General features: G+C 36.9%; 1 protein-coding gene across 6 annotated transcripts in view; it reads right to left on the bottom strand.

The window, feature by feature from the left end:
• Positions 1 to 12563, bottom strand: part of SMARCC1 (SWI/SNF related BAF chromatin remodeling complex subunit C1) — a 122429-nt gene that overhangs the window by 59013 nt on the left and 50853 nt on the right. For all 6 annotated transcript variants that reach the window (XR_014064220.1, XM_081525820.1, XM_081525821.1 and 3 more), the window contains 7 exons: positions 12496 to 12533; positions 9802 to 9923; positions 6605 to 6676; positions 5797 to 5910; positions 5081 to 5234; positions 4078 to 4191; positions 2206 to 2265 (listed from right to left, as the gene is read on the bottom strand). Coding sequence is in view for 5 of the 6 variants with exons in the window: in XM_081525820.1 (XP_081381946.1) it covers positions 2206 to 2265; positions 4078 to 4191; positions 5081 to 5234; positions 5797 to 5910; positions 6605 to 6676; positions 9802 to 9923; positions 12496 to 12533 (674 nt within the window). In the remaining variant the exon portion in view is untranslated. The remainder of the gene's footprint in view (positions 1 to 2205; positions 2266 to 4077; positions 4192 to 5080; positions 5235 to 5796; positions 5911 to 6604; positions 6677 to 9801; positions 9924 to 12495; positions 12534 to 12563) is intronic.

The following is a 12563-nucleotide window of genomic DNA, read 5'->3' as shown; positions in this document are numbered from 1 at the left end:
GAAAGCTTGTTCTACTCTCTAAAAGACGTCCTAATGAGATTGGCACCAATATTATCAATTTGCATTTTTTGATATTGTATCATGAACTGCATCAACATTTGGAAGATCTGCATAAATCAGAAAACCAGCGTTTTCCAACTTATCAATGAAAGACACTATGTAATCATACATGGGTATAAGAGCCATTACTAGTCCAACAGGAGAGACCAATGGATTTCACGCAGCAACTAACCTTTAAGAAACTACCAGTGGTCAAGGTTTAATGTGATACTGTACAAGCATACCTTGGAGATGCTGTAGTTTCAATTCTGGACAATTGTGATAAAGTGAGGATTGCAATAAAGCAATTACAGATATGTTGGCTTTTACAGTGTATGTAAGTTATATTCATACTATGCTGTAGTCTACTAAGTATGTGATAGCTTTATGTCTTAAAAAAAAAAAATGCATGTACCTTCATTTTAAAATACTTTGTTGCTAGTGCTTCCCTGGTAGCTCAGTGGTAAAGAATCCGCCTGCCAATGCAGGAGACATGGATTCGATTCCTTGTCTGGGAAGGTCCCACATGCCAAGGAGCAACTGAGTGTATGTACCGCAACTACTAAGCCTGTGCTCTAGAGCCTGGGAGCTCCAACTACTGAGCCCAGGAGCTGCAACTACAAAAGTGCTGGCAAACTAGAGACCATGCTCCACAACAAGAGAAGCCACTGGAATGAGAAGCTCAAAACACTGAGATGAAGAGTAGCCCCCACTTGCCGCAACTAGAGAAAAGCACCCACAGCAATAATGACCCAGAACAGACAAAAATAAATTAATTAATTAAAAAAAACATACTTTGCTACTAAAAAATGCTAACTATCACCTGAAAGTAAAAGTCACTCAATCATGTCTGACTCTTTGCAACCCCATGAACTATGCAGACCAAGGAATTCTCCAGGCCAGAATACTGGAGTGGGTAGCTGTCCTCTTCTCCAGGGGATCTTCCCAAGCCAGGATCGAACCCAGCAGGTGGATTCTTTACCAGCTGAGGCATCAAGGAAGCCCAAGAATACTGGAGTGGGTAGCCTTATCCCTTCTCCAGAGCATCTTCCCAACCCAAGAATCAAACCTGGGTCTCCTGCATTGCAAGTGGATTCTTCACCAGCTGAGCTATCAGGGAAGCCCATAACCATCATCTGAGCCTTCAGTGAATGATCTTTTTGAAAGAGTAACATCTACTTTGGCCACCTGATGCAAAGAGCTGACTCATTTGAAAAGACTCTGATGCTGGGAAAGATTGAGGGCAGGAGAAGGGGACGACAAAGGATGAGATGGTTGGATGGCATCACCAACTCAATGGACATGAGTTTGGGTAGACTCTGGGAGGTGGTGATGGATAGGGAGGCCTGGTGTGCTGCGGGTCATGGGGTTGCAACGAGTCGGACACGACTAAGCAACTGAAATGAACTGAAGACAAACAGTTTTCCTTTGAAAATGGTTGATAAATATGAAACCAAAGATTCTCTTTTTCCTACCATTCAGAGTACAATTAAGAGATCTGCAAGAATCTCCAAAGAGATAAAGAAGCTGAAAAAAGCAACCTGCTGATGGACAGAGATAATGTGTATAATCACGGATTCATCATAGAGTCTTCACCTTTCATTCACAAGGTAATTCTTTCAATGTCAGATATTTTCAGCCATTTTTCTGAAATCCTTTTGGGAGATATGGAGATGGTCTGCTCAAATGCATAGAAACACTAGGGAACTAATCTACAATGACTGACGTGGTCTAAGTTAAGAGAAACTGGATATGAAGAAATGCCCCAATTCAAAGGAACATCTGCTACCCAAGGCCAAGGAGATAATTATTGCTGTGTGAGAAACGAGGGTCCAGAGTTGCTAGATCTTCTAATTATGGAGGAAGAGTTAGAAATCTAGACTACCTTGGCAAAGTTCCAATATTTGTTGGTAACAGATTTAAAATAAAAGTACTCAACCCAAGCCAAAATAACACATATCCAAGCTTGATCTCCCCTACTGACAGTCAGCACGTTACCTCTAGTGTGATATACAAACTTTAATGGCCCAAGAATATTCTATTAAAACTCACTGCATGGATTTAATAATTTTAGGATAAATTTCAAAGGTATATTTAAAATGCTAGGCACAGAAAGTTAGCACCCATCTCATAAGAATAAAGGGGCTCCACCATTAATGTGCTTACCTCCAGGAGTAGAAGGGTCTCCTGTTCAGTCCATTCTCTTCCAGCACTAGCACCTTTACTCTAAAGAAAAAAATTAAGAAACTATTTAACTCATTCCTAAAGGCTGAATATGGAGCTCATCAGAGCTCCTTTCTAAGTTCTGGGGACTGTTTTCTGCAAATCACCAAAATAAGTCCCTGAATAACAGGAATAAAACATGTAAGGAACTTGAACTCCCAAGAGAAAGGCTGTTTTATTTCAAAGATTTCTTGCTGTCTACCAAGAACTCATGGACTACTTAGACATGGATCACTTACACTACTTATTTCTACTACTTCAGTATTTAAAAACACCTTTTGAATCTACAACAGCATAGCATTTTAATGCATATTATGGATGCACTATAATATTAAAACATAAATGGTATACCTTGAAGGCTGTACTTTATCCAAGATTTAAGGACAAACTGTACTACACATAAGGCACTCTAGCAGATACTTTACTCCAATTGCAACAGGTTCATATTATCTCATATTTAACATCTCTTGATTAATAAAATCTCCAAGTGACTCCCTAAACTCCAAATCACTTTTTTCATGAGAATCTTTGATAACTTACAAGTGAGCGTGTGTCCTCTTGATTGATTAATACCTTTATCATTAAGAGATGCCTCTATTTAATTCTGGTAAAACAATCTGTTCTGATGTCTACACTTATAAATATTAATATAGTGATTTTGGCTTTCTTTTGTTCAGAAGGTATGTCTTTCCCATTCATTTTCATTTAGTCTGTGTCTTTAGAGTTTAAGTGAGTGTCTCAGACAATATATGTTCTCAATTTTTCATCTAATTTGACAATCTCTGCTGTGCAATTAAAACATTAAAATCATTAATGTGCAATTCAATATAACTGTTCCTATGGTCTTTATTCCTTCCTAGCCATCATGAACTTCCACTTGGAATCACTACCCTTCAACTTAGAGAATTTCCTTCAGCTTTCCTACACCTTGTGCTAGTTCCACCTTTTGAATGTCTGTGAAGGTCTTTACTGTACTTTCCATTTTGAAAGCTATTTCTATTGAATACAGAATTTCAGAGTGACAATTTCCCTTTCAGTATTTAAAAATATTTTTACGTTGTCCTCTGGCTCCTATCATTTCTGCTGAAAAGGCAGACATCAGTTTTATCATTATGCCATTGACTTTAATGTGCCCACCTCCACCCCTACTCTCCTTGGTTGCTTTAACACATCAACTTTAAGAGTTTAAACATCAAATGCCCAAGTATGCTTTTCTCTGTATTCAATTTCTCTTATTCTGGGCATTGCTATTTTTTCATTACTTATGGAAAATTTTTAGCCCTTCCACTTTCAAGTATCAGTTCTGTGCCATTCTCTCTCCCCTTATGGGTCTCTATTAATGATAAATAAGTCATTCTTCTGACTGTATCTCATGTGTTTCTTGCACTCTTTTCTCTTTGTCCTGTCCCCTCAACTTCAACCGTATTTTTTTCTCTTGGTGTTTCAATATATCTATGCTATCTTCGGCTGTGTCCAATCTTCTGTTAAACCCATCCAATGCGTTAATTTCAGGTATAGTTTTAACTGTTCAATAGGTATTTGATTCTTTTTATATATTCACATTCTCTGTTGAAATTCTCCATTTTCCCCTCATTTTAACATATTAATCAAAGTTATTTTTATACACCTATCTTCTAAACACACCATATAGTGACTTCTATAAAATGCCATCAGATTTATGAAGAAAGCTCACCTCCTTACCCTACAGAAAGTAAATCCCAATTTTCTTACAGAAAATGCTGCTTCTTAGAAGTAAAAACAACAAATAGGATATGATAGATTGTAGTCCATATGTCCCTATCGAAAAATCCTTACCTTTGCTAAGGTTTTCTTGGAGTAGATGTCAGTACGAAGACCAAAGTTCTGCAAATCAATTGGTTTTTCCTTGTTCTTCTCAGGAAAATTTAACATCTGCTGAGCAGCAGGAATCTATGAGTCAAATAAATGATAAATGGCTGTACTAACCTCTACAAAGTCAAGGGGACAGAAGTTTTTAAGGCTTTAATACTGGCACTTAAATGACTCCTGGTGGAGATACTACTAAAAAAAACCCTTATGCTAAACTAACAAAATTTCAACATATAAGAAACTTTTTTTTGCCTCTCTTAAGTCATAGAGACAACAGACAAATTTTCTTTAATGTTTCACAGTGGGGGCAATTTATAGGTTTCCTTTGTGATACTCCGATAGAATGATACACATAATCCTATTGACATAATAATCTTTTCAAGAACGTGTGCATGGATGTCCACTTTCCAAATGTTAAGGAAAGGGAAGAAGTTCTAAACAATTTAAACAGTCTGCTTCCTGATTACTGTCTTTGATGGCAGAGGTGATAAAGGAGTCATGAGATATGAAAGTAAATCTGTAACATGATAAGATAAAGCACAGACTCTTGGGGTTAAGGAGAGAGCATTATCTTAAAACATAAAATATTCTTATGGACTCAAACATTTACAACAGATAAAAACAAACACAACCTACCAGCTAAGAGACAGCACAGTTATATGACTATAACAGTAATTCCTGAATACAAATACTAGAAACGGTTGTCTGTTATTACCCAGACCTGAAGAATGAAAACTGAAACTGTTAGTCAGTCACTCAGTCGTGTCCAACTCTTTGTGACCCCATGGATTTTGGCCCACTAGGCTCCTCTGTCCATGAGATTCTTCAGGCAAGAATACTAGAGTGGGTTGCCATTTCCTTCTCCAGGGGATCTTCCGGACCCAGGGATCAAACCCGGATCTCCTGCATTGCAGGCAGATTCTTTACCATCTGAACCACCAGACCTGAAGAATAGGTGGTATTAATTTACCTGAGGTGATCGAAGATGTAGAGGAACAAGCCCCGAGGGAGTATCAGCTAACACATTGAAATGAGGAGTTGGAGGAGGCCCCATTGCCATGGGTCGACTTTCTGGATCCACTTGGTAATTAACAAGCCCCCACTGCTCTAAAAAGGCATGGACCCTGAAGGATAAATATCTGAAAGTTAAAATCTAGAGAATGTACCTCATCATCTTCATAACCATCATCACATTTCATTAAAAAAACAAACCAAAAAAAAAAGTAAACACGTTCTTTTGCAGGTTATGAACCTTCACAAAGTGATCTACAGTTTTGGTTTGAGGGACAGTCTCTACAAACTCAAAATAATGTTAATAATATAGCACCCCCAAACCAAGTAGAAAGCTTGATCATTTCAACCACAGAAATGAGGAGAAAAAATGCCTGTGTAGGTCCACGGTGAAAGAATTCACACATAAACCAAACTCACAAATGGAAATCTACTTTTTTTTTTTCTTTAGACAGATTTAGGGCACAGAGCTTATTCACTCCCCACCCTAACCCACTCTCTATCTATGGGTCAGTTTATGATTAAAAGATGTAAGGTGTGAATTAAAAAAAAAACAAACAATGCTGTAGGTATTTTATTAACCAAGAAAACATCCAATTTAATCAGCCTAACACTGGCAAAGCACCAGGAACCATCTGCAATGAAATATCTGAGGAAAAGTCCAGACATTTTTACCTCATCACAGCACACACATCTCCAGTTAAGTTCCTCCGACAAGCAGTGCTGGTTAAATATTCTTGGGGATTTAGGCGGTATGTGTCAATCATAAAATTTCGATACGCCAAGTATCTAAAAAGTAATGGCCAAATTCGTAAGGTGAACACACATCCTTTCAAAAACAGTAACTCATAGAGCAAAGTAGTTTCACATTCCTCTAGCAAACACTCCAAAAAGTTAAGACAACAGGCCAATAAATCAGAGTGAGATTGTACTATTAACAGTCATGCATGCAACTCAGAGTAAGAATCTCTAAAACACAAAACAACTGTCTGCTAACATGTAATAATAATAAGTACAATAGAGTAATGTGATGAAGTTAATGTGAAGTAAAACAAGCATAACCTTGGTCACAGAGGTGAATCAATAAATCTTTAGCTGCCTGAAAAATTTGCAAATAACACTTGGTTACTCAGGCTGTCTCCCTAACTACACTATACTATACCTAGAATTTATTGCATGCCAGCCTTAGGTCTAAGCACCTTCTGTGTGGTAACACATTTAATCCTCACAATCTCTCTCTAAGTTAGGATCTATTATTATTCCAATTATAGATGAGGATTAAAGAATTTGTCCCCAGACCACATGGCTAGTAAGTGGAACTAGAATTCAGCACAGTGTGGCGACCTTGACATTAGCAAAGACTAACTAAGAAGAGTGCTTTAAGAAGCCCCTGCCAAACACATCCAAATAGTTAGGTTTTCTAAATACTGATCCCACTAAAATAAGTATCAGTATCAGGATCACATCTTTACATTTCACTTACATCTCTGGAGTCTTGGATTTGTTTTTTCCATTGAAAAACTCAGGAAGAGCACGCCGTTCAATCACATGAATACTGAAGAGAAAAGAGAGAGAAACAATTAAGAGTCCTCTTGGAAAAGCAAAATCCTGAAATTTGGGTTAAGCTTGTTTAATTTTCAAAGTAAAAATGGATAAAACCGAAAACTGAGCACTACCTGCAAAATTCAATTGGCCTGCACAAGTTCCTATGTATTACCAGTATGTAATAATAAAACTAAAGAAAATATAATGTATACTACAAAGTTACATGAACTATAAAGTTAAAAAAAACTTCCTTTTCTCACCTCTAACACTTAAACTATACTCTTTCTATACACATAACCAAACTCAAGAAGTTCTATCAACACATTGAAGGCTTTAGATTTTATGGAACTGTCCTAACATATCATAACTAGATGAAGAACCAGAAGATAGCAGAAGTTCTTTGGAAGTCGTAGGACAAAAATCACAGTAACTGGTATGGCAACAAATTGGTGAAATGAATAACCAAAAGACAGTGGAATTGATAATGATCAGTTTCTCAGATTCAACATAACGCATATTTTTGACCAGTCCTCAGAAACTTTGAAGTGAACTTAATTTTTTAATAGAGTTTAGTGACTTACTCGTTTTAAAAAGATCACAGCACTAATTTTTAACATTTAAATAAAAGCGTTGATAATTTTATAAAATATTACAGGTGATAAGCACTGTAGAAACCATGTAAAATGAATCAGGCCCAAAACATTCTACAAACGAACCAACTGTACATCTAGCACAAAAGTTTAGACATTAATGGTGGCTCAGTGGTAAAGAACTCGCCTGCCAATGCAGGAAACTCAGATTCAATCCCTGGGCTGGGAAGAGCCCCTGGAGGAGGAAATGGAAACCCACTTAATTATTCTTGCTTAGAGAAATCCCACGGACTGAGTACCCTGGCAGGTCACAGTTCATAGGACTGCAAAGAGTCGGACAAGACTGCGCACGCACCATCATTTTTCCACATGACACATTTTAGTTTCTCAGTGGCTTTCCATGTACAGAGATTGCATGGGAAGGGGCAAATCAATAGTCTGTGAATACATAGAAAAGCATTCACTCTTTCTTTATTTGCTAACATTTAATTATTTGAAATGAATACTACCAAATAGTATAAATAAAATGAATCACCTGGAAACGTCTAGGAAGATAATTTCTAAGATCTAATATGTTCCATAGATCTATGTATAATGAATTTCTAGGTTTTGTTATAAAAAGAGTTACTGTAAGTAATTACAAACTGGTTTTAATATACTCGTATGTTATGTTACAGGTTAGGAAGAAGCCAAAAAAACAATTTCACCAAGAACAAAACACGTAAGAGTATGTAATCACAAGCACTTTCTTTTTCAAAGTCTATGTCTGAAGTACTGGCAGCCAATTCCTTAGGTTCTGTGAATGAGTCAACTAGTGGAAGGAGTGGTAGCCAGAATCAGAAAGCCCGAGTTCTTCCAATGATCAACCCTGCAACTGAAACACTTCAACTGAGACAGCAGTTAGCTCATCTATAAACAGGGATATAACAAATACCTCTACTGTCCATCTAACAGCACACTTTGTGACATGCAAATGGAAGTGTTTCTGGAACCTACAAGAACATACAAAGTTATATACTGTTATGACTTTCTCCTTTTTGAGAGGAAAATGCTAGTTTCTCAAGCTATTCTGAATCTTTTTAATTACCTATAATGTAACTTCCAAATTTAAAACTCATTTAATATCATAATGAATGTAATGAAGACTGACCTTCAAAGTAGAGCTATTTACTTATTCTGTTTCAGCTTTCACTTATTCATAACACTGAGGAACAGCATGAAGAGTTAAGTTTTAAAAAGTATGCTGAAAAGTCTCAACAGTAGAGACCATACCTTCTGGTTTGGGGGAAAAAAGAAGGTATGACTCAAGTGGACCATCCACCCTATTCTTTTAAGGTGGTTTTATAGATGTGTGTGTGTGTGTGTGTACACACACACACACATATATGTATATAAGGATATACAGGCACATATATCCTTAAAAATAACACAAAAACCATTGAAAGCAGGCAAAATATCCAAACAGGACCACGAGATTCAGAGTGAGGGCAGCATCACTAGACTAAGTATACAGTCTTCCAATGAAAGGACCTTAAAGAAACTAACATCTATTTAGAGTTCTGGTACGTTTATTTAAAAATAGAAACCTGTCAAACAAAAATCAGCATGATAGGAAACAGTTACACTTCAAAAGTAATCAGGAAGTAAGATATCTAGGTCTGCATTTATTTCCATCCATGTTCCAAGGATGCCACAGTGGCTGTGGTAAATGACAAGGAGGATGCTGAGGTGGGTGTTTTCTTGAACTCTTTTACATGCCAGGGTTTATATGTGAAAGAGCTCCTGTTTTCCGTTAACATAAAGCCATGATTGGGTAGTCAGAGGAGTTTTTCTTTATGTATTGCCATAACATTTAAAAATCACAGGGCTTCCCTGGTGGCTCAGTGGTAAAGAATCCACCTGCCAATGCAGAAGATGGGGTTGGATCCCTGGTCCACGAAGATCTCACATGCCACAGAGCAATTAAGCCCACAAGCCATAACTACTGAGCCTGCACTCTATTATTCAGAGTCCAGGAAGTACAACTACTGATCCTGTGTGCCACAAGTACTGAAGTCCGTGCACCCTAGAGCCCATGCTCCACAAGAGAAGCCACTGCAAATGAGAAGCCTGCGTCCCACAGCCAGATGGCGGCCCCTGCTCATTGCAACTGGAGAAGAGCCCACATGGCAATGAAGAAGCAGCACAGCCAAAATTACATACACAAAATTATTTTTTTTAAATCTGTTTAAAAATCATAAACACCAGTATTTTATAGTAATTAAATAGTCAAGCATTTGCCTGTCTGAACTAAAACTGACGCCAAATGAGTTAGGCTCAAGTTTATAAAATTTTATAACCCTAAGTTACAACATAATTTAGTTTCTATCCCTAAGTAAAACAACTAAAAGAACACATTCCAAAGTTAAAATAACTTTCCATCCCCCATCATCTAGCGTGACAGGGATTACTGATGAGAGGACTTGGGCAGAAGAGCACAGTATTGTTTCAAGGAAAGTGTCCTCACTCCTAAGTGCCATGTTCACAGATATAACCACCCACTCACCAGTTATAATCAAACCACGATGCATAGCTAGGAATAATAATGTGATTGGTCTGCTCAGTCACATTATCTTCACCAGGGTCAACGGATCTACTCGGATCACCTTTCCCAGGATCTTCATCTTCCTACAGAAAAGAAGCCCAAGTTTAGAGAGATAAGAATAGCTTTCAAACTTCTGACAGCAGGTTACAGGAAATGCAGCTAGCTGATCCAATTTCAAGGACCAGGAAAACAAATGTCAAGGAAAAAAGCTTTTCAGTTTTTAAAGGTACCTTCATAAGATGTCCAGATGAGAGAGCAGATTTTATTCCTCCTTAATAGATCAGGGAATCAACTCAAGGAAGGCCCAAAACTTTTTCCACAGTAGCCTGCAGCTTATTTATCTACTTTTTCCTAATCCTAGGACCAGAAATCTAAATGACTAGTTCTCAATTTATAAGGAGGTTAGTTCAATGACACTAGTAAGACATAATGATAAAGTTTCTCCAATTTCAAAGACTGAGCATTAAGTATCCACCAACAGCTACGTGTGCATTTACTCCTCACAGGAACAGCAGGTACTATTTATCATCTCTTCTGTGAATGAGAAAATTATGTACAGAGCTAATATGACATAAACAGGACAAAATTTCAGGAAATTCAGCTAGAGGGCCTACACTGTTAACCATTCTCACTGCTGGAAATTAGCTGACTTTTATCATATTTATGGAGGTTTTACAAATGAATTCACCTAAAAGCCTGGCTTTGCTAGTAGTAATTGCAAATACCACTGCACTAGGTCAAAACAAAAGAATATTTTTATGCTACAATAATCACTTTTAAATAATATCATTTAACATACAGTTTATATTCAAATGGATCCAAGTGTCCCAGAAATGTCTATTACAGATTTTTCTCCCCAAACCAGAACCTGATCGCGGAGTCCATATACGTTTCTTTGGTCTCCTTTAACCTCTGCCTCCTTTTCCAAGGAGGAGAAGGAGTTTTATGATGGCTTGTAGAGTATCTTCCAATCTCTATTTAACTCAATGATTCCTCATAATTAACTTCACATTAAACTTTTTATCAATACTATAGGAAAGAAGCTTTTTGACACTGAGGTGTTTTCAAACTGCATAGGGTTATTTCTATTAACCTTTTATCTGTGGTGTTTTTACTGTTTTAACCTTATGAAATTCTTTTAAGAAAGCAGTCAAGTTTTGAATCATATTCTTTTATAATGGTTCCAGAGTTTAATTTCTACATTTAAGTTAATTCAACCTATATTTCCTGGTAAGGATATAGTTAGTGCTAGAAACTTATGACAATAGTTTCCTTAAAATCAATGAATATCAAAAAAAATTTAAAGTATGAAAGCACTAAGGAAACTGGTTGTTACTTAAACAATGTTAAAGCAAATGTGTTAATACTGATTACATAAAGCAAATGTGTTAATACTGATTACAAAGGTAAGAAATTTTATTTCCCAAACCAGGGAAGCTAGTGAAAACCATGCTTATGATTAAGTTGCTTTTGTGCCGTAGGTTCTACAAATTCAATGTGATTCAATTATTCAGAAAATTTTCTTTAGGCAAAGCAGGGAGAGGCTGGTACTGAAATGAATAAAAGCTGAGAGTCTAGAGTTTAATCATCTCAATGAGGAAAAAAGCAGAATGACATTGTGGGACCAGTTACTGGAGTAACCACCTCTAACTGTCTTAGCTTTAAGTTATACAAAAAACTTATCCATAGTTTCAAAATTACTCTCATTCTTGATGTTAAAAAATTGGGAAATTCTTTGGCTTGTATTTTGCTGTCTTTTACTACCACACAATACTATATACTCTAAATGATGACACCTTCTCACAAGTGTAATATTCATCAATGTTAATAAGTTGATGAATACAGAATACTTCTCTGAATACAGAAGTTTGATTTCAAAGAAAAAAATCATAAGAATGATTCAGTTAAAAAGCCATCTACACAAGAGTTTCTTGAAATAATTTTCCTTGAAATCCTGTCATCACTATTTTCATTTCATGAATGTATAAAGAACAGTAAATGTCACTATGGGGAAGTTCTCTGACTCATTGAAAAAGAAAAAAAAGAACTATTCATTTTCAGCATTAAGGAAGTTATTTCAAGAAGATTAAGGATTAGTTACACATCTTAACACAGAGATTACAGCCTGAATAAATAGTGGGGCCATTTATTTAAAGAGACGCAAACCCTGCCTCAAATCCAACATCATCCAAGAGCTTAATTATTCTTATGTCTCCAGAGCAGAACCGATAAAACATGAAGTTAACTGTAAAACTCAAAAGAGGGGAAGAGTATGATCAAAAGCTTCATCAGTCGTGGACTGGGGCTGCATTAACAGAAATGGGAGTGAGAAAATCAAAGCAAGGTACTGTCCCTGCTCACCTGGAACACTGTGCAGCTGATTATTCACACGCACCCAGGAGAGAAACGGAACCAGAAACCACAGTACATGAGAAATGCTTACCTGGGAGAATGGCAATTTCCTCTTGATAACATTGTAGGGGGTGGTCAAGAAAGACAAACTATTGGAGGAGGGGGTTGTTAAACAGAAATTTAAAAAATCAGAAGGATCTCAGAATATTTCTAAGGACACTTGCAGTTCAGTATTTCTACTGCTGAACACACAGGACCCTTCAGAGTTACCGCTGCACCAGGCCTAACTAAATAAATCATTACCTTTCCTCCTGTCGTGACTGTTTCTTCATCCTGCTCATCTGCAAAATCAAACATGGAATTGATTTAAC

This window comes from Giraffa tippelskirchi, chromosome 9, assembly GCF_054371585.1.
Source record: "Giraffa tippelskirchi isolate mGirTip1 chromosome 9, T2T-mGirTip1v1.2.pri, whole genome shotgun sequence".
In the NCBI taxonomy this organism is placed as follows: domain Eukaryota; kingdom Metazoa; phylum Chordata; class Mammalia; order Artiodactyla; family Giraffidae; genus Giraffa; species Giraffa tippelskirchi.
This window is presented reverse-complemented; position numbering and strand designations above follow the sequence as displayed.